Source organism: Lathamus discolor, chromosome 1, assembly GCF_037157495.1.
Source record: "Lathamus discolor isolate bLatDis1 chromosome 1, bLatDis1.hap1, whole genome shotgun sequence".
Classification (NCBI taxonomy): domain Eukaryota; kingdom Metazoa; phylum Chordata; class Aves; order Psittaciformes; family Psittacidae; genus Lathamus; species Lathamus discolor.
In genome coordinates, this window is record NC_088884.1 from 105267543 (window position 1) to 105290856 (window position 23314).

The following is a 23314-nucleotide window of genomic DNA, read 5'->3' on the forward strand; positions in this document are numbered from 1 at the left end:
GCAAATGGTGGTCAGTACATTACATTTTCAAGACTAAGGCTACATTTTCATCCTCAAGCCTGTCAGTTTTCTCCAAACTGGAAGCTTGGGGAACACCAAAGAACATTTTAAGCAGTGGCATCCCAGAATTTCCTCTTCCAGATCTGATAGTTAATCAGCTATGCAGTACAGCATCGTGCCTGCTTATCGCCAAGAAGCACTTCCTGATCCGGAATGCGGATGCTAAATGACTTCAGTCACGTTAGAGAAAAACATAAGATTCTTTTCCCTATGTAGCTGCTCCACCACTGGGAATCCTACCACCAACTCTGAAGACAGGCTGTCAAAGAAAAAAAATGTCACATCCACTATGTCCTGACCCTTTGCCTGCCTGTTTAAGGGAACAGACTTATGCTAGTTCAGAATACGATGCAGGAGGTTCCACCTTCTGACATAGCAAACACAACACAGGCAGACAACAGGAAAAACGGTTAAGAAGCAGAGGGTTTGTGTAGTTTTCTTCTTTCCTCCCCACAAAAGAAAGCAAGCTTTTCTAAGTTGGACTGAAGTCCTCTGCCAGTATTAGCTTTCTGCTCTTACAATTAAGGGAATTTCAAACATTTTGGTATTTTCAAAATAGTTCTTACCTGGAATTGTCTGAAAAAACACCCAAGTGTTTAGCTTGCTAACAATAAATTATTTCCTATAGGCTTAACATGCAGTGAAGGCATTGCCAGCTGTGAGGTCCCAGCTCGCAATGCCATGTTTCGTTTCCTGGCTGCAGCAGGACCTCCTCTTGGGTTTGCTTTGATCTGGAGGGTGGGCAGTGGCAGTGACACCACCGCACACAGCTCCCTGCCACAGAGCAAGAAGTACTACGCTGCCATACCAGGCTGCTGTTAGGCATCTGCATCCTTAGAGTGCATCATGTCAGCAAACAAAGTTTTTGCAATGGGCATCAAATGTAAATGCAGATTCATTAATACAGGGCTTCTGTCTGGTATTTATTGTGGGGTACTAACTAGTTTTAAACACTGAACACAGCAGTGAACTTACTACCTAGGAGTACGAAGTATCCAATGCTCACACACCAAAATGTCCCTAAAATGTTGCAAACTGATCTTTTGGATTTAGAAATCATAAGGTAGCTATGGATGCACAATCTTACAGCAGACAAAAAGTTACTTCAGCTCTATCAGTTTAAGTTTCATTTAACCACCTGAATCACTCTTACATTCCAAACTTAACAGAAATAACCACTGGACGCAAGGCAGAGTCCTTAATGCAAAATCACAACTCCAATTCGTTATTCAGAACAGTGCCCAACAATCCTATGTCCTGTGTTGGTGCTTGTGAATTGACAGGCTGACAGCTTCACCTTGCAGTACCTTCATATGCCCTAGGTAATACATTGCCCCCTCAAATTTCTCTTCAGTTGGAATGGCTGACTGAGTTGGTCAGTTTGCTAATAAATTGGTTCCCAGCATTTACAGACCTGACTGTGTGTCTGCTGCTCTTGATTTTGATTCTATTTTTGTCTGGTTATAAATGAGTATTACCATCACCTGCTCTTGGTTTAGCTCTTGTCTTAACTCACTCAATGATGTACTGTAATTCTTTATCAGCCAATTCTGTACCAACTCCCCAATTAAAAGTGTCAAGGCAAGAATTCAAAGCAATTTTAAAATGACAACTGCTGTTTCAAACCAGAATAACTATCCCGTGACAGCACAGTTCAAGGCCACAGGAATCTGTTGCTGTAATGTCTCCAGCCTTCTATGCTTTAATAAGGCTTTCAGGGAGGGAGGGAGCAACTCTGCTCTCAGGAGAGGGACATGCTTTTATTACTGATCAGTCAAGCTGAAATCAGTTGTGCCTAAGCTTTCCTTCTAGTGTCCTTGTAGAAAAAGGGGGTTATTTTCTAGGAAGAATAGGAGAGAAAGAAAATATGTGAGCTGCAAATGTCAAAGCAATAATACCTTAGAGTTAACTCCTCATCGATTCTCATTTCACCTAAATCAGCTTATCTAATTTTGCTGCTGCACGACTGCACCTACTATTGTATCTACTTGTCATGTGCTGGGTAATAGAAAATGGTACAACCACTGCCAGGGACTTCAGTAAATTAAAGATTTGCCTTCCTTGCCCAGCTGCTCTCTGCTTCTTTGCAACTTTCACAGTCAAGAGCCTGTTTTGTATAAAGCCAGTGCTTCAGCTCTGGCTGGAGTGTTTCAGAGCACCAGCAGCAAGGACTGCCTTCCCACGGCACTTCTGCTGCACTGCGACTCTTACACCAGCGCAAGTACTTCTTTCCCTTTTCTCTCAACAACAAAGCAGCTTGTGATGTCCCCCTGAATCAGGAGACCACATCCTGCAGTCAGGACATTCAAATGCAGAATAAAGCCTCAAAGTCCTTCCAACATTAGTCATTCCACATTCAGCAAAAGTAAACACCCAGGTACCCAAGGGTAAAAAAGAATTCCCAAGTGGGATGGAATGTGGTTGAGGTGACACACATGACTGATTATCACAGCTATGTAAGGACAACAATGATGCCCCCTTAAGCCTCTTTCCTTGGTGGTCCTTAACACTGGGTATCAAACCTTGTTATCAATAAATATGGTACCTTCTGCTCATGCTCTACGCACTCCCATTTTTCTGATAAAGTACAGCAACAGCACAGTTGAAATCTTTTTTTTTTCCTTTTGCTCAGGACAGAGTCAGCAACATCCTGTGATCAAAATGGGAGCGAGATCCACATTAACAACGTATGTTGCCTCTTCACAAAATCTCCAGCTTTGCTGGCTTTGCACAAGCAGCCTCAAAGAAGGATCCGTCCCCTTCTTGCATGTCAGCACACCAAGCAGCAGCTATGTTGTGCCATCAGCACCGTCTGCTCTGTCTGGTCCCTGCTTTTCACAAGAGACAAATGGCGACAGCCTGACAAGTGCATTAAAACTTCAGCTATCCAAAGGCAGCCAGACAGAAACTTTGCACACAGACCCCCCTGGGTATCCTTCTCTGCTTTAGCTTCCTAAAAATAGCTCTTTGGAGGGGAATGAGGCTTTCAAGGCTTGCTTGTTGCTTTTTAACCAGTTTTGAAAAGAACCCCTCAGCCGTGGACTTTTGTTGCTTTCAGCAACTTACAGGTCAAACAGCAAATGATGTACTGACAAAGGAAACCTGACCTACATCTTGCCTCACTATGCTGGGTTACATCTTTCCCCATACATACTTATGTAATAAGGAAAAATGGTGCACATCAAAGGGGGTTCAGGAATCATGACCTGTGCTCCTGCCTCCCCAGCAGCGTTTTGCCCAGCACTGGTGAATTCCTTTAAAATTTCTCTGCCACGTTTTCCTCTCTCTGCAAAAAGCAATTGAAAATATTTACTGACCCTACAGGGGTGACATAGCACTTCAGTTAATTAAGGCTTGTAAAGACTATAAGATCACCCAGTGAAAGGCTTTATATGAACGCGAAGTGTTGTAAACCCAGAAAATGACCCAACAGGGACACAAAGGTCATATCTGAAATGAAGTGTGTCAAATAAGGACCCCGTTTAGATTTAAAGAAAAAGGTGCTATCTAAATTACTACAACATGCCTTTCCCACTGTACCTTAACTGAAATTTCACAACACCATCATCAGAGAGGTCGTAGTTTCACAAGCTACTTGAGAGAATGTATTTAAAGGCAATTTGCAGTCAGAGCTACTTGTCACTAGCTTTAGGCTAAGGCCTCTTGAAGTTTTGGTGTTAAAAAGAGAAATCATCACCTTTCAGTACTTCAGAGCCTCAAAGCTGCCAATGACTGGGTTCTTACAGGGCTGAAGGACAGGACCTCCTGAGCTGCAAGGAGAGTGAACAACATGCAGACACAGTCAGGAGAAGGTGTGTGCAAGGGCAGGGGACATGCTGCTGCTTCTACCTCAGCAACCTGCAAGGTTAGCAGTATATTTTGCCCCCAGGGAATTTCACACATACCACTGTAAAGCAAGGTACCATACATCAGCTTAAAAATTTGCCAGCTGCCAGCCAGACCAGCCAGGACCATGAGACAAGTCACGGATCAAGGAAAATACTTTGCAGTCCTTAATGTAATAATTACACAGAAGTGACTGCACTGTTTCACAAGTCTCACTGCTGCCTCAGGACCCTTCTTGCTTGGTGGGAGGATGTAAGCGTAGTCACAACTTGGCAAGAGAGGGAGGGCTGGCAGGTGAGGGTGACCCTCCCAGGAAAGCCTAGGTACTGTATGATTCCATTGGTAAAGAACAGCCACAGTGAGCACCTGTACTCCTGCTGGCCCTGCAAATGTTTTTTGACAGTGCCCTCAAAGCTAGCAAACCTTCATTTAATGTGTCATCTCTTCTGCCCCAAATCCCCACAGCATTGTACCTTTCCCCTAACAGTCCTCCCTATACCATGTGTGCATCTTGGGGCATTATGTCAGGTTTTGTAAGGTTGGAAGGAGCACAGGAGTAAGGATGAAACACTTAAGCAGCCACCCTTCCCGTTTTGCCTAGTGAACAACACGCTATTCAGGGTATCCAAAGCCTTTTACAAATCAGTTATCAGCAGTGTACTCACACCCTTTTAGGACCAGATAGAGACTGCTTAAGGTAAGGACTTCTATGATGAAGGATCTCAGCATCTGCTTCCCATGGGTCCACCTGATAGCTTCCCCTGTCCTTGAGCAGCAGCCTCCCCTTCAGCTCCCTGAGCTACAAGCCACAGGCTCTGCCAAGTACCAGGAACCCTGGGGAAAAGGCAAACTGAGCTGTGTATCTCCCAGTCTATCATCACAACTTTCAGAGATGTAGACAAAAAGGCAAAGATAAGCCTAAGTTCATTTGTTCCCCTCAGGATGCCAGTACTTAAATGCACTAGTTGTGGTTCAAGATTCATTCCTGACAATCCTTGTGACTGGTAAGGTGCACAACTAATTTCTGCAGAGAAAGGGTGCATGCTACAGCTTACACAAGCTGCAGAAAGACAGATGATGTGATTCAGCAGTGAGGTTACTGGCACTAACTCACCAGCATGCTGTTGCTGAAAAAAACTTTGAGTTTGCTTAAATCTGGCCAACTGACCTTGTATCGTTTCAGCACCTCCTTCTAATGACTGCAAAACTCCCAACCACAGCATTTCTGATTCACTCATATGCATCCAAAAATCTGATTTACAGGCTTTTGCCAGCAGCAACCAGGATGAAACAGCTATTTGTGGATCTAAGAAAAATATGATGTAGAAAAGCAAAATATAACAACGAAGTCATAATCAAATTCTCCAACAATTCTACTTTCAAACCTCCTCAAATTAAGCATAAATGAAAAAAATTATTTCCTGAAGACACATTTGATATTCAAAGCATCCACAGCTCTCCTGATTCTTAGTGACTGAGTAAATGTATTACACACACCACTTTTAGTAAAGATAGATTTTTTCCATTTTATCTTTGACGATTCATTGCAGGCTCTGACTGCATGGCCATCTCTACCACGTTTTATGTCATGCTGCCTACATTTTACACCTTCAGCCTACCATTTCATTAGTTTTGTTGGGAGTATGAAGTAACAGAGATCTTCAAAGACACTAACCCTCCTTTTCTTTTATACTGAAACAAAGATCTCAATGGCAGACCACGGGAGGACATGAACAAACACTACCAAAACACGCAATGTTTTTTGCCTGGTAACACAAACCACCAATTAGCTCCCCAGATGGGAGATGCTCAAAATCCACAGACAAGCACAGTAGGGTTTTACTGTGAAGAGGAAACATTTTAGGGTTTTGTCCACTTAATATCGGAAACAGTACTTTTTCATTACAAACCCAGATCGCTTACAATGGAGATATCCCATGGGGAGAATAAAGTGAACTAAGCAAAGCCTGAAATGGAATGTAAACAAGGAACCTGAAACAACTGCTGGATGTTGTTAGCTCCTCTGCACATTTTCAGCTACTAACTACATAGATAGGGGAGCATTATCTGCATTATCCCATATAGGAAAGGTTCAAAGCTGCATCAGGAGAGGTTTAGACTGAACATTAGTAAGCATTACTTTACAGAGAGTGTGGTCAGACACTGAAATATGCTTCCTACAGAGGTGTTCCATGCAGCAAGCCTGTCAGTGCTTAAGAGACATTTGGAGAATGCCCTTAATTGTATGCTTTAACTTCTGATCAGCCCTGAAATGGTCAGGCAGCTGGACTGGATGATCATTGTAGGCCTCTTCCAAATGAAATATCCTATCCTATCCTATCCTATCCAAAAGCATATGATTTTTTTTTTTAACAAATATTCTTTGCTGCTTCTAGCTGCCTCCCTTTTATTTATTGCTAAGTGTAAAATGTTGGTTCAGGTATTCATTGGTATCTTACCCATCCATGGAAGCTGGGCTTTCTGTGTACAAGTGAGGGCTCCAGGAAGCAGGTAAGAACACAAATATCTCCAAGTTCAGCTCGGTAACTTTACAAGCCACCAATAATATTGATCTGCAGTCTTATCAGACCTGCATATTCCCAGAACTGCCATGCCAACTCCTTAACCAATGCCTCCCAGTCAGACAGCCCTCCCAGTGACTGCACTGTGTGCATGACCCCTGGGGTTGTTATGATGTTACCTGCAGAGACAAACCTAGTCCTGGCCATTCAGAGAGCTGTCACAACAGGGGACAGCTTTGCGCTATACAACCTGCATCCCACTGGTGAGCACTGCAGCAGCTGTGCTCTGAGCCAGTGTAGCAGCACTGTTCCTACCCTCAAGTCAGGAACTCTCCTCTTTTTCTGAGCTTGGATGAGGAACAGCCTGGAGACCCACAGTTCAGTCCCCAGCACTCTGGCATCCAACCAGCAGACAGGAAAATCTCTGGGAGCCTGGGAACTACATTACTTTCTCATGGACAGTAAAATTCATGGCTATGTTTTCAAGAGTGCCATTCCCACAGCTGGGGTTGGGTTTTCACAAGGAGTTAAGAATATACCTGCATATCCGGAAAAGGGGAAGGTTGTCAGAAATATCACAGACAGAGCAGTTCCCGTCACAAACCTGAAAGACTCCAATACATTCCTGGTCATTCTGAAAGTCTAACACCTACTTTCATCATTAAATCAAAAATTTATTTTTCACAAGCTCTCTTCCCAAAAGAAAGTTATAACTGCTCTTCTGCCAGCAGCAGTGAATGTGGAGAACTTGCAACCTTTTACAGGCACTGTATTAAAGCACTTCATAACTATGTCTTGGAAGAAGAGGTAGCTGCAGTCTATGGATAATGTTCAGGTTAAGCACTTTAGTAATCTGCTACCATCTGACATTCACAGACAGAAAAGTCAATGAGTTCATTCAATGATTTAAGGATTAGTATGAGTTTGGTTTTGTATCAGACTTGGCTTAAGAAGGATCAGCTGAATTAATTAGAAAATGAAGTTTAATTAATTCTAGTTAAAATTAGCTAATGAATTTCCAGGGTGGGGAGAGAATAAAAAAACAACCCAGAAAGCGATTTTAAACCAGCCTATGTAACTGTGATTTAGAGCTCTGCATTTACAGGACATGAAAAGAGAATGAATTTGACAACTGCTTATCTTCACCAATAAGCTCAGAAACTAATATTTCTTTGAATTGACATTTAAATTACAAATTCGGCCCAGACTTCACAATTTACTTTTGAGCTGCATCATTGGGTTTATAGCCTGTGAGAGATACCAGGTGCAGAGCTATGCGCAAACCATGACTTTTTCACTCCATCTGGAACAATCTGAGATTTGTGCCCCATCTCTGAGCCTGCACAGACATCTATGTACAAGTATAACCCTATTTTGGGAAAAGAAGGCAAGAGGCAGCAGCAGGCCATCTGCAGAGCAGGAGAGGGGAGCTCTGCAATACCCATAAACAGCTCCAGAATAGGGATGCTACAACACACTCCATGGTAGCACCTTCTCTGGCTGTGCTCAGGGCGTCACAGGTGACTGGCAGCACAGTATCTTGCCCACTGACCTAATTAAAAGGCTTAAGGGTCTGAGGGAAGATAAAGAAGGGGGTTTATACCCAAATACTATGTAAGCACATGCTCACTTCATAGCAGCTCTCAGGAGCATTACAACTATCTTCCTCTTACCTTTCATATTGCACAATCCACACTACCAAAAAACCAGCTAAACTGCTGCTATTTTGGGCTGAATTCCAGCTGCGTAGTTGACAATAACTGCAGGTAGTTGAGAATAACTGTAGTATCTCTGAGGTAATGGAGTTTGCCTTTTGCTTTGAGGGCTTTGTGTCTTTCCAATACAGACATACACGAACATCAAGATTAGATGATGCAGTTAGTCACACAGACTGACTCGTGTGCCAGGCTGACTGTAGCACATACCAGTCATGAACAGCATCATTTACCTAAAAGGTATCAGGACTGTACTGTGCACAAGTATCCTTTGTGCAAATGCAAATATGGTACTAAGACATACTGGTGAGTATTTCCAGAACTGGTTTGTTTGCCCATGAAATACTCAGGATAACAGGAGGAGGAAGACAGTAAAACACAATGCTGCTTAAGAAGCAGACAGTCAACCTTTCCAGCAGTTTGGTAAAGTTTGTGCATTTGATCACCATAAGCAGATAGAATATACCTTTAATCTACGCAGACATGTACAGTGTCTCCCAGAGAAGTACTACATGCCATAGCACTAAAACATTTGTCATTGGAGTCTTAATGAAATCTCATTCACTTCCATATTTTTTCCAGAAGAAACCCCAACTAATTCACCTTAATTACTCAGAAAATATAATGAATTCTAGACCACACAGACTCAGTTTACCAAACTCAGGTCATGGGGTAACTGACTCTTTATTCCACTTGCCTTCATTTTAGTAACCAGTGTTAAGACTGCCAATTCACTAATCAGTGTTGAAGACTATTTCTGGAGGATAAAAACCTAGACTGTCCAGAATCAATGAAACCAACACTGGGTATGTAAATATGAATATTTGAATATGTTTCTAACAAGTCCCAAAACATTAATTATCTAATCTGACATGAACATGACTGATTATTAGCTAATTATCTGAACTCAGTTCATGCAAACATAAGTTAACACGTGCCATAGCTATTCTGCTTGCACCATCTGCACTGTTTACATACAAATGCACATATCTAGCAGGAATACACTGTAAACTTGACCATGAAACCGCCACCTCACCTGTCTTTTCAAATGCGCCCAGAGCTGAGACAGGGAACATGATCACAGCAGTGAAGAGAGTGGGAGTAAAAGTTGGACTTGATGATCTTAAAGGTTTTTTTCCAGCCTAGTTGATGTTATGATTTCTGTAATACCAATTTCTAGTACACAGAGGAGGCTGCAGCAGCTCAGAGTGCTGAAAGCCAGGCAGGACCTTTTAACACAGAGTTCATGGGAATTCAACAATTCCCCTTCCTTCCACTGTCTACCAAATAACTCAGAAGAGGCAGCACGTCATGTTATTTTAAGATAATGGTATCACTGAGGGTAAAACGTAAGTAGTTATTTTAAAACCCAGCAATGCAGCTGAACTGCATCAAGGCTCACCCTGAAGTCTCGGTCTGACTCTGAAAGCAAGGATTTGCAAACGCTGCACGAAAGAGTTAAAACAAAAGGGTGGAAATGCAAGAGAGCAAAGTACTGTCCAGCTACCCAAGGCATATTAAATATGCAAAAGTTTCCTTGCCTAAAGTCCAGCTGCTGCTCCAGCACCCTGCGAAAAGACGGGAGCGCCCGCGTGAAATCCTCTCCCAAAACAAAGCACACTTTAAGGGGCTGTTACAACAGCATCAACCCGTGTGAACCGATGAGGAGGCGGGCAGGATGCTGCCGAAAGCCGATAGCTCAACTCCCTGGCAGCATCACAGCGGGCTGCGACGCAACATGTACTAGCGTCCGTCTGGGAAGTCACTCCGCAGCTCCGCGCTCTGCCCTGGCAGGAGCACAGCCTGGCACCAGAACCACCGCCGGCACCTCGGGCGCGACGGCCACTGCCGCCGGGGCCGCCGCCAGCCCTGCCCGCGCTCCCGCCTCTCCAGTGACTCCATCACCCAGGAATGGCAGGCACCTCACCCCTCGGGGCGCGGTGCTGCCGGGGGGAAAGGGAGAGCCGCGAACGTGGGGACGAGACGCGCCAGGAGCGGACCCTCCACCTCCCGGGACTGGCTTCCATCGCGTAGGAGCGACCTGGAGACAAGCGGAGGTCAGGAGGGCTGCCGGAGGGGGACCGCGGGAGACCACGGCACTGGGGCAGAGCCGACTGGTATCGGGCACACACATACACACACACAGAGACAGCAATCCCTCCGGCCCCTAGTCGGATCTGATCAGCTCCTCCTCAGCCGACTGGCCGGGTAAAGGCAGGCTACCTTCTTTTACAAGTTAACAGAGTCAGCAGAGAGAGAGGACTGGGTTGTAGTACTTGTTACAGGCTACTCACCCGGCACTGCAACGGCTGTGTTTCTTTAAAAGCAGAATGCCCTCGCTTTGGGAAACTTATTTCTGGTTTGCTATTGTGATTTGCTAACTGGCCCAAGATCCTGTAAAATCCCAGAAAAGGCTAGGAAACGAGAAGAGACAATTTAAAAGCTGACGGTCAGAACAGGAATTTATGGAATGAAATCTTTAAGGGCAGGAGCAGATAGAGCCAGCCAGCTAACGCTTTCATGCCCTGTCTCTGACCAGCAGATTCATTTTGCGGGCAGACCAAGGCTTACAAGATGATTTAAAATACCTGCTCGTGATGATGTGTGCTCCTCTGCATCAGTTGGGAGTCCCCGGCGTAGCTAGCACACTGCTGTGCCTCGTCCTCCTCCTGCCTTTTACAGCAGATCCCTCACGATCACAATGTCGCAGTTCCCCAGGCCTTACAATCAAGTGGTTTGTTGTAAGAGAACTAAAAATAGCGCTGAATTTTTTGCTGAAGCACTTGCTTGAGTGAACATAGTGCCAGTCAGCCCATGCATTAGCGAGCTGTACAGACCTTTAATATTAAATATAGCCCGGATCCTCCTGGAAATATGGCCATTGACTTTCTTCAAAAGACTTTTTTTATTTTATTTTTTTCCCTCTTAAAGGCAGCACAAAATAACTTCTGTTTCTGAATGCTAGGAGATGAAATGAGTGCAGTTGTTTCAAGAATATCCTTGGGGAAAGAGTGAGTCACTTAAGCTGCTTTTATAATAAAAGATCCCTGGAGGAAGTACATCTCCTTAGTAGTCTCGGAGCTGTTCAGAGATCCATATGCCCCCCCTAAAAAATAAAGCTTCACATTACAACCTGGTCTAGTGGAAGGCATCCCTGCCCATGGCAGGGGGGTTGAAACTAGATGATCTTTAAGGCTCCTTCTGACTCAAATCATTCTATGATTGCTGAATTTTTCAGTTATGTGGTGTTTGGTTTTAAACACCTGATTCCACAGCAAACTTAATGCTAGCATGGGAAACAGAGCAGCATTTCGTACTGGTTAACACCTCAAGAGGATGATTAACAGAAGCATCTGTCCTGCAGTGCTGTTAATGAAGTCTGTGGAAAAGAGTACAAAAGTGGCCCATAGCCATGCTACATATGGAAGTTTATGGTGTAGGCTGACAAGTCTAAGGAAAAAAAATAATCAGAGGGAGTTATTTTTGCAAAGCTTTTTGTTACTGTGGCCTAAAAACAGTCACGGAAGACAAAGGTTGCAAAAAATGTCATTCAAGACACAGGTGTCAGTGCTGCCAGTGTCCATGTTTGGATCCCAGAAGCAGATTCAGATGCAAAGCTTCCACTCAGCACACACTAGACTCTCATATTCACACTGTGGCACAGGTAGATAGGCCAGGAAATGAGAATGTGCAGGTGATGGCTGGCAGCAATGGCTTATGGCATTTTAAAAGGCTCGTAAAGCCGCTATCATTCTCCTGGTAGTCACCAGAGCATGCCTGACAGCAAGCCAGTATGTCTGAACCACAGGGAGTGAAGTCTTACTACACTCGGTAGACACGACTCTGTATCATTTAGAAATCCAGACTCTATTACATAACATACGCCAGTGAGCAGACAGCATCTACAACTTTTTAGTCTGTGCTACATGGAGTCACTATAATGACTTTGCAAGTCAAGGTAAGTTTGCAGGAAAATTATTCCTTCACCTCAACAAACAAGCTACCACTGCCAGAGAAACTTTACAGAAGTAGCCCTCAAGGCTAGAGTAGTACTGTAGATACACACATATTTACATATATATGTACAAAGAGAGAGAAATCTCTACATATATATATATATTTAAAGGAAGAATTTAGTATGGAAGTAAACCCTAAAAAGTCAAAGAGTTACTGGGAATATCAGAGAAGAGACACTGACTTATGTTTGTTTCACTGATTTTCATAAAATAAGTAGGAAACCGCACAGACCAGGGTGGTTATGTGGCCAGTTTGGCTGTTAATGTAAAATTGTCTGCTACATTTTTGTTTCCCCCCATACAGCTCCGAACATTGCTTTGATTTTGTTTTGCAATAGGACTGCAGTATTTTTGCCTTGTGAAAGGGCTGGGAGAGTCCTTGTACTGCTTCCTATTGCTGACAAAACATGCTGCAAGGCAGCATATAACATCTATACAGCAGCAGAGGTAGCCACAAACATAACCTTCATTACTACTCCACTCCCAGCTATTCCTTATAGAGACAAAGAGCATTAACAGAGCACAAAATTCCCACTAATTTAGCCTCACTTTGCCATCTGTTACTTCCCATGAGTTCATCCTAATGAGAAACTACTTCAAAACACATTTGAGGACCAGCTGCACCCAATGAAGTCACAAGAGGAGGAGAATGTTCTCCTCCCAATACATCACACTCTGATGCTACTCAGGAGCTCCTTCCCCTATGGAAATTAAGGGAAATGCTGCCATCAATACGAATGCAGCCCTGGCTCACAGTCTTTTGCAGTCATGTTGACCAAAGATCCCACTCAATATTGTTCTTCTCAATAATTCATAACTCTCTACCCAGTCACAGGGGCATTTCCATTCCTCAAGCCTAAGCAGACAGCTTTCTGCAGCTGTTTCTCCTGCAGTGTGTTTGTCTATGGAATGTTCATAGAATACCAGGTTGGAAAGGACTTCAAGGACCATCTGGTTCAACCTTTCTTGCCAAAAGCAGAGACTAGACAAAATGTCCCAGCACCCTGTCCTGTTGAATATTAAAGATATCCAGTGTTGGGGAATTCACCACTTCCTGAGGAGATTATTCCAATAGCTGACTGGTCTCATTGTGAAAATTTTTTGTGTCCAATTGGAATCTCACCACGAGTAACATGTACCCATTACCCTCATTTTTTCCATGTGACACCTTGTAAAAAGGGAGGCTCCATCTTTGTAGCCACCCTGAAAATGCTGGAACATGGTGATAAGGTCTCCCTGGAGCCTTCTTTTCTCGAGGCTGAACAAACCCAGTTCTCTCATCCTTTCCTCACACAGCAGGCTTCTTGGTCTTTGGCTCATCTTTGTGGCCCTTCTCTAGACCCTCTCCAGCCTGTCCATGTCTTTTTTGTATTGTGGGGACCAAAACTGAACACAGCATTTCAGGTGCGGCCTGAAAAGAGGGATAATGACATCTTTATTTCTGCTGGTGATGCCCATGTTGGTGCATCCCAGCATCCTGTTGGCTTTCTTTGCTACAGCAGCACACTTCACTCACATTGAGCTGCTTGTCCAGAAGGACCCCCAGATACCTTTCCACAGAGCTGCTCCCCAACCAGGCAGATCCCAGCCTGCGCTCCAATCCTGGATTATGTTTTCCAGGTACAAGACCTTACACTTGTCCTTGTTGAACTTCATAAGGTTCCTGTTAGCCCCCTCTTCCAGCCCATCCTCTCTCTTCCAACGTATCCACTTCCCCTCTCAGTTTGGTATCATCATCAAACTTCATCAGCGTACAACTGATCCCATTTCCAGATCACTTACGGAGACACTGAACAGCACTGCGCCCAATATTGATCCCTGGGAGACCCTACTAGTGACAGGTCCCCAGTTTGAAGCATGATACAGAACACGATTCCATATTCTGAAGGACTGGTCTGGTAAGTCAAGAAAACCCTCAACAAGTGCACAACTTATGCTTAAAACCTATTTAGTGTCCAAATCACCACTTTGAGTCTTCACACCGTGTAAAAGGCAAAAGAGTGAGTTACACTTGGGCTACCTTATCCTTTTTGGAGGCTAGGGCTTTTTAAAAATAGTTTCTAAAGCGCAGGAGTTGGCTCCTGATCAAGCACAGCAACTCGAGAAGATAAACACTTTCTGTGTGTGAATGGTGAATTACACATTTCACCTAAACAAGTCAATAGCCTCACAAGATGCACTACATGAAAGATCAGGCTCTCAACTTCTAAATTCCCTCAATAAAAATTACACAATAAATAGCCTTCTAGATTTCCTGCAGTTCATGGATAAGGTAACAAATCCTTCCCTGTTCCCTTTGTTGTCTCACACTTCTGGTCTCTGCTGCACCAGGAAATATTTAGAGCAGTCTTCCACAAACAGCACATGTTCCTGTGTTCTGCCCCAGCACCAGTCACAGCACTGTGGGGCTGCGTTCCTGGAGTTTTTGGACATCAGTTGACCCTGCCTGGGCAGGGAGCAGCTGTGTGTGTAGGTGGGCAGGGAACAAGGGGAGGGACAGGGAGATGGGAAACTTACCAGCTTTGCTGCCTGCAAATGTCACGATGCCGACTGCAGCTCCCTCTGTCCAGACTCTTAACAAGTTTTCCTCTCCTGCCAGCTGGCTGGGATAAGGGAGGGCTGTTTTGCTGGACATTTTGCTTTCTCTCCTGGTACCATCACCAACAATAAATTACATTTCTTACCCAATGAAACAGACTGTTTAGTAATTTCTGCTCTGCCTCTACGGTCTAGAGTCTGCCGCTTGAAGTGTTTGCTTCATGTTTCCAACATCCCTTCGTTATTACTTGTGAGACTGTAACTGAGCACACTGGGATTATTTTTAATACTTCATGTGACTTCAGAAAGCTTTTTTTTTCACAGTGCATGCTTAAATGGGACTCGAGCCTCTTCCTCCCTTCAGTTTTAGTAGTCAAAGGCAGGAACTTTTTCAGAGGTGCCAGCTGGGCTACACACACGCAAAAAGGCAGCAACACCCAGAAATGTGAATTATAAGGATCATACATTAATGTAAACTTAACTGTCCAGCATACCCCTTGTGTTTTACAACATATGTTGAATAATATGATCACATACATATTAAAGAATGAGACCTGAAAGAAGAAGGTGCTTACAGAATACTTCTGAGGTGAACCTTTAAGATACCCATCAATCCCCACTGCTTAGAAAATTTAGTTTGACAAGAACACTTTGGGTTCTTTGTTAAAAACTCCTAGAAGGGAGTCCAGATTTGAATCTCTGCATTATCAGCAAGCCTTGTCAATAATCTCTATCAAAAGTAAAGCTTTCAGCTTGGTCCTCAATGTTACTAAAAGCAGCACTACAATGATAAACATTATTAGACATTCCTATGAGAAACTTAACTGTTCTTTCAGTTGAAATCTGATGGATAAAACTGTACTATACATGTTCCCTGGGCAGGTGAAAAGCCAGTCACATGCACAACCATAACTGCAAGCTAAAGGATGTATCAAGTGGGAGATGAGATTACAGTCAAAGAAAATGAGAATCAGGCACAAAAAAATATTTCCTATGAGATACTAACGCAGCATCTGGTTTTGCATATTCTAACACAGAAATGAATCTTCCTGAGTGCTTTCCTCCATTTCCTTCCAAATTTACTGCAGTTCACATCTAATTCAGCTGATATGTAAGAAATGAGCTTTTCGCCACTTGTTTGTGCATTTGGGATTTAAGCGGCTTATATTCACGCAGCCCGTAGGGATGCCCAAGTAACTCGGAATATGACATGCTGAGATCTTCTCGTGGAAGCTTCTGTCAGCTGTACCATGTGAAGGGCTCTCAGCTGCACAACCATTTAACTTTCCCAATTACATTTCTGGCTGCTCTTCTGCCTTGCAGCTTAGAGAAACCTTCTCTAGGAGCTAGGTCACAAGAAGGTATTGCCAAAATATGCTGCTTTTTAACAGCTTACTCCAAAGGGGAATAGAGACATAAGAAATGTCATAGCAGGTCTGGAAGAAAACATCAGGAAAAAAATATTTTGCTGTTGTAATCCGTAAGGACAACATCTTTTCTGACTACCTCTTGTATCTGTTAAACTTGACATGCACAGGTTCATAAACACAAATATACACATAAATTACACTTCAGACATTAAGTCACTTTCAGTTTTGATGCTGGGAAAGTATGGTGTTTGTGTGCTGCATCTGTCTTCTTGATATGAGCAAACACCAGCTGTTACTTGCTTGGTTTTAAAATGAGTAAACAAAAATTTATTAATTAAATGGGAAATTCATAAAGCTTAGATGTGGATTCAAAACTTATTACGCAATCAAGTCAACTGCGAGTCAAGGAGAGCACATGAGACAAGATGGATACTCCAGTATATTCTCTGTAGTAGTAACTTGGCACTTTATTTACACATGCCATTAACATCTTGTCTGACATAACCAAGCATGGACTTTGGTATCTCGTGCTCAAGTAAAACTGAATCACATATATGCTGAGAAGTGGGCATATATTTGTTCCACCTGTGTCTCCCTCTGCATCACAGTGAATGCTTGCGACAGTACTGTCTTGGTTTCAGACCCAGAGAGGAAATCAGAAAATAAGCAGAGGTTCTGAAGATGAACATGGTTTTCAGGTTTGACCATGAAAAATAACCCCTTCAGTGAGCCAGAAAAACACCTTACTTGCTCTTACATAGAAAACAAAACTTCTGAAAAATCTTTTCTTTGGGAAACGCAGACAGCACATCCTGCAAGTCAGAGGGTTTTTTTCCCAGCGGTTTGCTCAACAGCTCAGTGACATGTACCACCAGGGTGGTAAAGTTCATCTGCAAATATCACAGTTATGAAGCCAACTGTTTAAAGATGTTCCTTCCTGGGCCATCAGTTAGAATACAAACCTGTTCTGAAATAACTGAAAGCTGCCATAGCCTGACATCTACAAAGCAGCTCTTACAAAAAGAGACAGTGGCTTGCCCCCATTGCTGCTGGAGAAGCATGACCATAAAAATGACTGTAATCATTAACACCTTGATATTCAGCTCAATAAAAGAGGCCAAGAGCAGGGCACATGTAGTAGATGGACTCTGTCCTATGTTTTCTTCTTGTTCTGGACAGAGGGGCTTACAGGAGATGAGACAAACTCTCTGCTCTTTTAAAACCTGGGGGTGTGTTTTCTGTTACCTGACAACTCTCAGACACACTTGGCAATACTGTAATTTCTGTTGGGCTATGCTAAGTCAGATGCTGACAATCACCGTTTTTGTAAGAGGGTGGAAACATGCTTCCTTAAAAGTGCTGTGCCTTTTTGCATCACCTGGGGGACCTTCAAGGATCCTACAGAAAACTGTGACTTATAGCTAATTTATAATAATACATAGATCACACATATGGAACCTGATGCCAGAAGAGACTTGTCTTATCCTGTGTAACTTGGTCTCTGCCAGGAGATAACTACTGTTCCTTTCCCATTGAGGCACGTAACGTAAGCTTATATTTATTCCAAAGTTTCCAAGAGAGAAGAACAGCAATAAGGGGATAATTAGCTGTGCACCATTTCCCAACTCACAGACACATCATCTGCAACTTGACAGCTAGGATCAGTAGGTTATTCCAAAAATATGGGCTCAACAGCAAGCTGAAAGGTAAAGCTAAATTTCTGTACTTTGCATTGCTGTACCTTTGAGAAAGGGACACGGGAAAACACAGAAAGCAGGTAGAAACCTTACTTGTGTCCACAGATGCGCTTTTGTGCAGTGTCTAAGCAGAGACAGAAGAACAGTAGTGAATACTCATTTTCCATGTTCTTCATAGGTAAATACTAGAGTAATAAGGGTCTACTGGGCATTAACTACCGTCTTCAGGGGACTAAAACAAGAGAACGGTTATTCCTATGCCTAATGTTAATAAAATATGTTTGAGAAAGGAATTACATAAACATAAACAGAGAATTCCTCTAGGCTGCAGTAAGCAGATAAATATTTTTATCCCCTTTCCACAGACAGCAAAATGAATGCAATGAGGCAACAATGATACCTAAAGCAGACCTGAGAGAGGCAGCTCCAAGAACAGAAATGTAATGCATTTGTTCCCTAGCCGCTGCCACTACTCACTCCACTACTGCTGCTCCATTGCTAAGTAGGTTAAAATAAATTATGTATTTGTTTTGCCCAGGGTAGAGGTGCCCCCAGCACACACCCCTGTTCTGCAGTGAACACGGAAGATAGCCGTTATCTTATTTCCAATTTGGCTAGCTGAGCTGCAGTATGGGGTGGGCATCGCTGAGGGATCCCCAGAACTTACCACTCCAAAGAGCCTCCTACCCCAACAGCCCATTTTTGTTGGCTGTTGGAGCTCTGTTGTCACTCACTGCACAACTTTCAGCAGCTACTCAGAAAACCCCTCATTTCTTTGTGAGTCCAGAGAAGAATTTATGAGTATCCTTCAAAGGGCAGGATCAAAACGTGCTGAGAACTGAGCCCTGTCAGAAAACATCTTGGCTTCTTGCCAGCAGTCTGTGAAGGATCAGTTTTACACACAAACAGAGGCTTGGGCATAGATTCACAGCTCAAATGATATTTATGGGCTTTTTACTTTGACAGGGCTGGTTAGAGCCTTCCACCAAGCTATGCTTCCCTGACCTCTGCAGCAGGTTCACTGCAACCCTGACATCTGTGGACATGAACACAAGATGCAGTTTTGCTTCCTCCTTTGGGAAACAAGAATGTGAATTTTTGTAATGTAATCACCCCTGAACCAATCCAATATACTTCCAAGCTCAGCATGGTCTCTGTTTGGATAACCTTTTCCTATACTTTCCTCAATTGAACACTTTTCCAAGAACAACTGGTAAAAGGTGAAAAACGGAAAAGCAATTGTGTTTTTCCCTTTCACCCCGAAGATGTAATCCTCATTAAGTGCCAAGAAACTGAGGCACCCTGAAAGCTCCTATATCCTATGTGCATTTGTGTCTATTACAAGCACATTCAGAACTTTGAGGAACTAAGCAAAATCAAACTCAGCTCCGGGCTAAGGAGGATTAATCTCTCCATGTGACACACATGCAATCCACAAGCACCCACAAAGCCTTGGCTTAGGTGTTCTACATGTGCCTATATCATACAGACTGTCACACCAGGAGACATAACCGTTTAATAACATTTGGAAACAGCCAGTACTATTTTCTGAAGGATCAATAATGAAAACTTTTTCAACCAGTGCAGCTGTACAGTGACGGGCAACCTTCAGAAACAGTACAACACACAGGATATGTTGTGTCCTGTAAAAATCCCTTAAATAATTTCAACTGGAGTAAGAGTACTTCAAAAGCATACATGAATTTCTCATTAATACTACAAATACAGCATTTCCAAACTGCAGATGTGCATTCACTATCAGAAATTTCTAATTTTATGTATTCTTTTCTGCTCCATTCCTTGGCTTTATACCTATGTCTAGTAGCACACCACTTCTTCATCTGATGCTCATATTGCTTTCTCTTTAAAGCCTATCCAGGAAAAACATGTACACAGGCATGGTATTACAGCCAGATTAACAGCACTTATAAAACCCCAGTGTCCTTCCATATACTAGATGAGCTACAGTCCGGCATCACCAGATTTACAAAGAAACCTGTCTTAGCTGACACCCTTTATACAAACTGAAACAGCTCAAAAATTCCTGCAGTTTCAGTGATTACAGAAAAACTGAGAAGAAAATCAGTGCAATTGTGTTGTGGGCATTTGCCAGGAAGTTTGTTACCTCTTGGATAAAAGGTGGCCTAGCCAGCCAAAGAGAATCTAGGTCCTAGTTCATATATTTCGAAGAAACTGGATACATAAAAACTAAAGTAAAAGCTGTTATTTTGAGAGTCTGAAACTATTTTCCTGCACTCTACCCAGACTACTGGATTTATCCATAGCCTCCTATGCAGTTGTTCACAACCTTATATCTCTTCAAGTCCTGAGAAATCCTTTCCTTTAGGTTGCTGCAACATTTGAGACACCATCCTGCAGCTGAAAAGGTAGGAAGCAGGCAGTACTTCGTTTGAGTTCATATACTGCAACACAAAGATGATCTCACTCAGAGACTGTTGGCAGACAGGTAAATAGGTACCTGAGCTTAAACAGTCCAATACCAGTATAGCACTACCAACTTCCCAAACGATTCATCTGTTCAACAGCTCTGTATGGGGGAGCCCAATTCAAGTAATACACCAGCCACAACGCAGTTGCTACTTCAGCAGAAATAGACCATTCCATTAAAAGGTTGGATCAGTACAGTTCAGAAATAATATTGATTCTGGATTAATATTATCAATTCATGTCCTTCTTGGCCTCCCTGGGAACTGAACCTGTCTATGCAATTAAACTGTATAATGATTTTCTCTAAACCTATAAAAGCCTATTATTTATAGCTGCATCTCATCATATGAAACACCCTGCTCTAATCTATTACAAACTGGAGAGATAACAAATACTAAAGCATAAGCTGAATACACTCAGCCCATTACTGTGGCCTTTCAATACTTAAAAGGGGCCTGTAAGAAAGATGGGAAGAGACTTTTTACACAGGCCTATTGTGATAGGATGAGGGGTGATGGTTTTAAACTAAAAGAAGGGAGATTCAGGCTGGATGTGAGGAAGAAATGTTTTACATTGAGGGTGGTACAACACTGGCACGGGCTGCACAGATAGGTGGTGGACGCCCATCTCTGAAGACATTCCAGGCCAGACTGGATGTGGGTCTGGGCAGCCTGATCTAGTTGAAGATGTCCCTGCTCACTGCAGGGGGGTTGGACCAGATGAGCTTTGAAGGTACCTTCCAACTCTGTGATTTTGCATTTATGCATTTAAAGCACTGCAAAATTTTACTTACCAATTTCCATCCGAATTAAGAGCAATCTTCTCTTGAGCATTTTGGCAGGAACTCAGCAATACATTGCTAGCAGGGAATAGAGGAACAATAACTTTTTACTCATCTACCTTCTATGGCTGTTCTGGCCTATGTAAAACCCTCACCAATAGCGGCTGTACCAGTGGACAATCATCAGTGTGCACAGCAACAGCAGCTCCTGCAGAACCTCCCATACTACAGCCCCAGCTAAAATGCTTTCTCTTATTGGCAGTAGCTCCCTAGCACCACCAGCCATACCATTCTTCCACCCTGAGGAATGGGAGCAGTGAGCCAACCCAGCGTCAACAGTGTGGCCTGGCTAAGGCATATCTTACGTGTTTCTTAATCTGTAGCCCATACTGACTATCTACTGACTGAGGTTTAATTACAGTAAATAAATAATTTTCATACACCTTATTCTACCTAAAATCTACAGCTGCACTTGTGGCTAGCACTAAGTAGTTAGCGATGTGTTAGCAAAACAAGACCTAATAACAAATGCAAAGTTGTAAAAGGAGAATTATGCAGCTCAGAAATGAGATGCTGCAATATACAATTTGTTACAAATACTTAAAGCCTGACACTTCAACTTAGTAACCCCAGTGCTCAAGGGTCATGCACCCTCCTGAGAGTAACTGGGGCATCGCTTAAATATACCCTAAATCTAAGAAGCTGTGGAGAAAATTACAATTATAACCCATCCAGATGGCAAGATCTTATAAAAATTTAACATGTCAATCTGCTCATATAATTTAAATGCTTTTCCTCTCTATGGTTAATGGCAAGTTAGTACAGCAGAAATGGTACCAAAGCAGATGTTAATAAATTTGTCAAAGCTGCAGGATAATTGCTCTGACTACAATGTCTTTTGAAGGACTACACTATTTACATTCCCACTGACCTCTCATGTCAAATCTTGTAAATATTACTTCTCCATTGGCTGCTCTACAGAACAGTGTAAGCCAAGTTCCTTGGTGAAAGTCACTTGCTTTGAGAAAACACCATATGATTAGAGGCAGCCTTTTTTAAGATTTCAGGAGAAAAACCTTTAATAATGAAAAGCATGCCTTAATTTTAAGTAGGCCTTTCTCCACTTTTATCTTAACTGTTCCCATGAAAAACTGCAGTCACCAGTTAAAACTAGAAAAAATAAGTCAGAGATCAGCTTGGCTAAGACAAGGGAAGGCCTGTATCATAATTCACATCTTGGTGGTATCTAGAGCATCCATAGCAAAGTGAACTCTGCAAGTCAATGAAATCTGCACCGTGTACCCTGCTGTTCAAACCAGAGCTGTAACCCATGCATGATCAACCCCTTCTGTGCAGAGCAGATCTGGACAAGGAAAGGCAGAGAAGTGCCAGCAAGCTTTTGCCCCAGGGACTGAACCACATCAATGAAAAGTTTTTGAAACATTTGCATAACAAAAAGCAATCTAGTTACCAATGAAGGCAAAATTAATCACCAGCAATGTCAAAGGGACACAACTGTTTGAATGAAGTGTGACTGTACGCTCTTGTTTATGGAGTGCATCTGAATTTGTGTTAAGACAATACTACATTTCAATGAGGTAGCATTTTCTTTTCTAGCTAGGCAAGTTACACTTCCAAAAGCTAAAATATGCAATGTATAGCAGTGAGCAGTTTTATCTCAAAATACTGTTCAAAGAGACAGAGGCACACAGGAATGCTGCAGGGTCAGACACACAATGGAGAAGGGCAAGGAGCTGTCAAAAGAAACAGTCAGGGCTGTCAAGTTGCGAAGGAGGCACTGTGCAGAAGTGCCATCCTCTCTTACCAGAGACCCGCTGTCTGAACAAAGACCATTTCAGGCAAATTTTATCTTTTTTTGTGATTCTATGCAAAAGCCCTTGAATCAGAGATACTCAGAGACAATAAGAACTATAGTTTATGGAAGCAGTGTTAACAGAGATATTACCTGTCTTCCACAAGAATTGCTCAGAGAACTTTTCAAATTCAGTTACCATCACTTCAGTTTATCAGTATGAAAATCAAAGCAGTTAGGCAGTAAGTGGCTCACTTGATTTCAAGTGAATGTTAGAAGATAAGAGGCTGAAACCTGGGTTTGCATTTAGGTGATTCACAAGCTGTAAATGTAAAGTTATTAGTGGTAGGGATGCTGCAAAAAGAGGAACAAAACCTTAAAAGGACCTGAAATGATCTTCAGCATCTTCTAACATAACTGATCCCCCAAACCCCATTTATAAAAATTACTGTACAACTTCTCTTTGTCCTTTTACACCCACCTTTGTGCATCCCATTGCTCACATTTA

At 42.8% G+C, this 23314-nt stretch overlaps 1 protein-coding gene across 7 annotated transcripts in view; it reads right to left on the reverse strand.

Annotated features, from left to right (window-relative positions):
• ARHGAP24 (Rho GTPase activating protein 24) overlaps window positions 1–23314 on the reverse strand; it is a 218446-nt gene that overhangs the window by 67292 nt on the left and 127840 nt on the right. The window contains exon 2 of one of the 7 annotated variants that reach the window (XM_065689088.1): window positions 21006–21071. The exons of 4 other annotated variants lie outside the window; for them this stretch is intronic. In XM_065689088.1, coding sequence (XP_065545160.1) covers window positions 21006–21045 — 40 coding nt within the window. In that variant the 5' untranslated portion in view covers window positions 21046–21071. Of the gene's footprint in view, window positions 1–9684; window positions 9703–10731; window positions 10817–21005; window positions 21072–23314 lie in introns of those variants that run through there. 2 more of the 7 variants (XM_065689097.1, XM_065689129.1) reach the window with 2 other exon arrangements.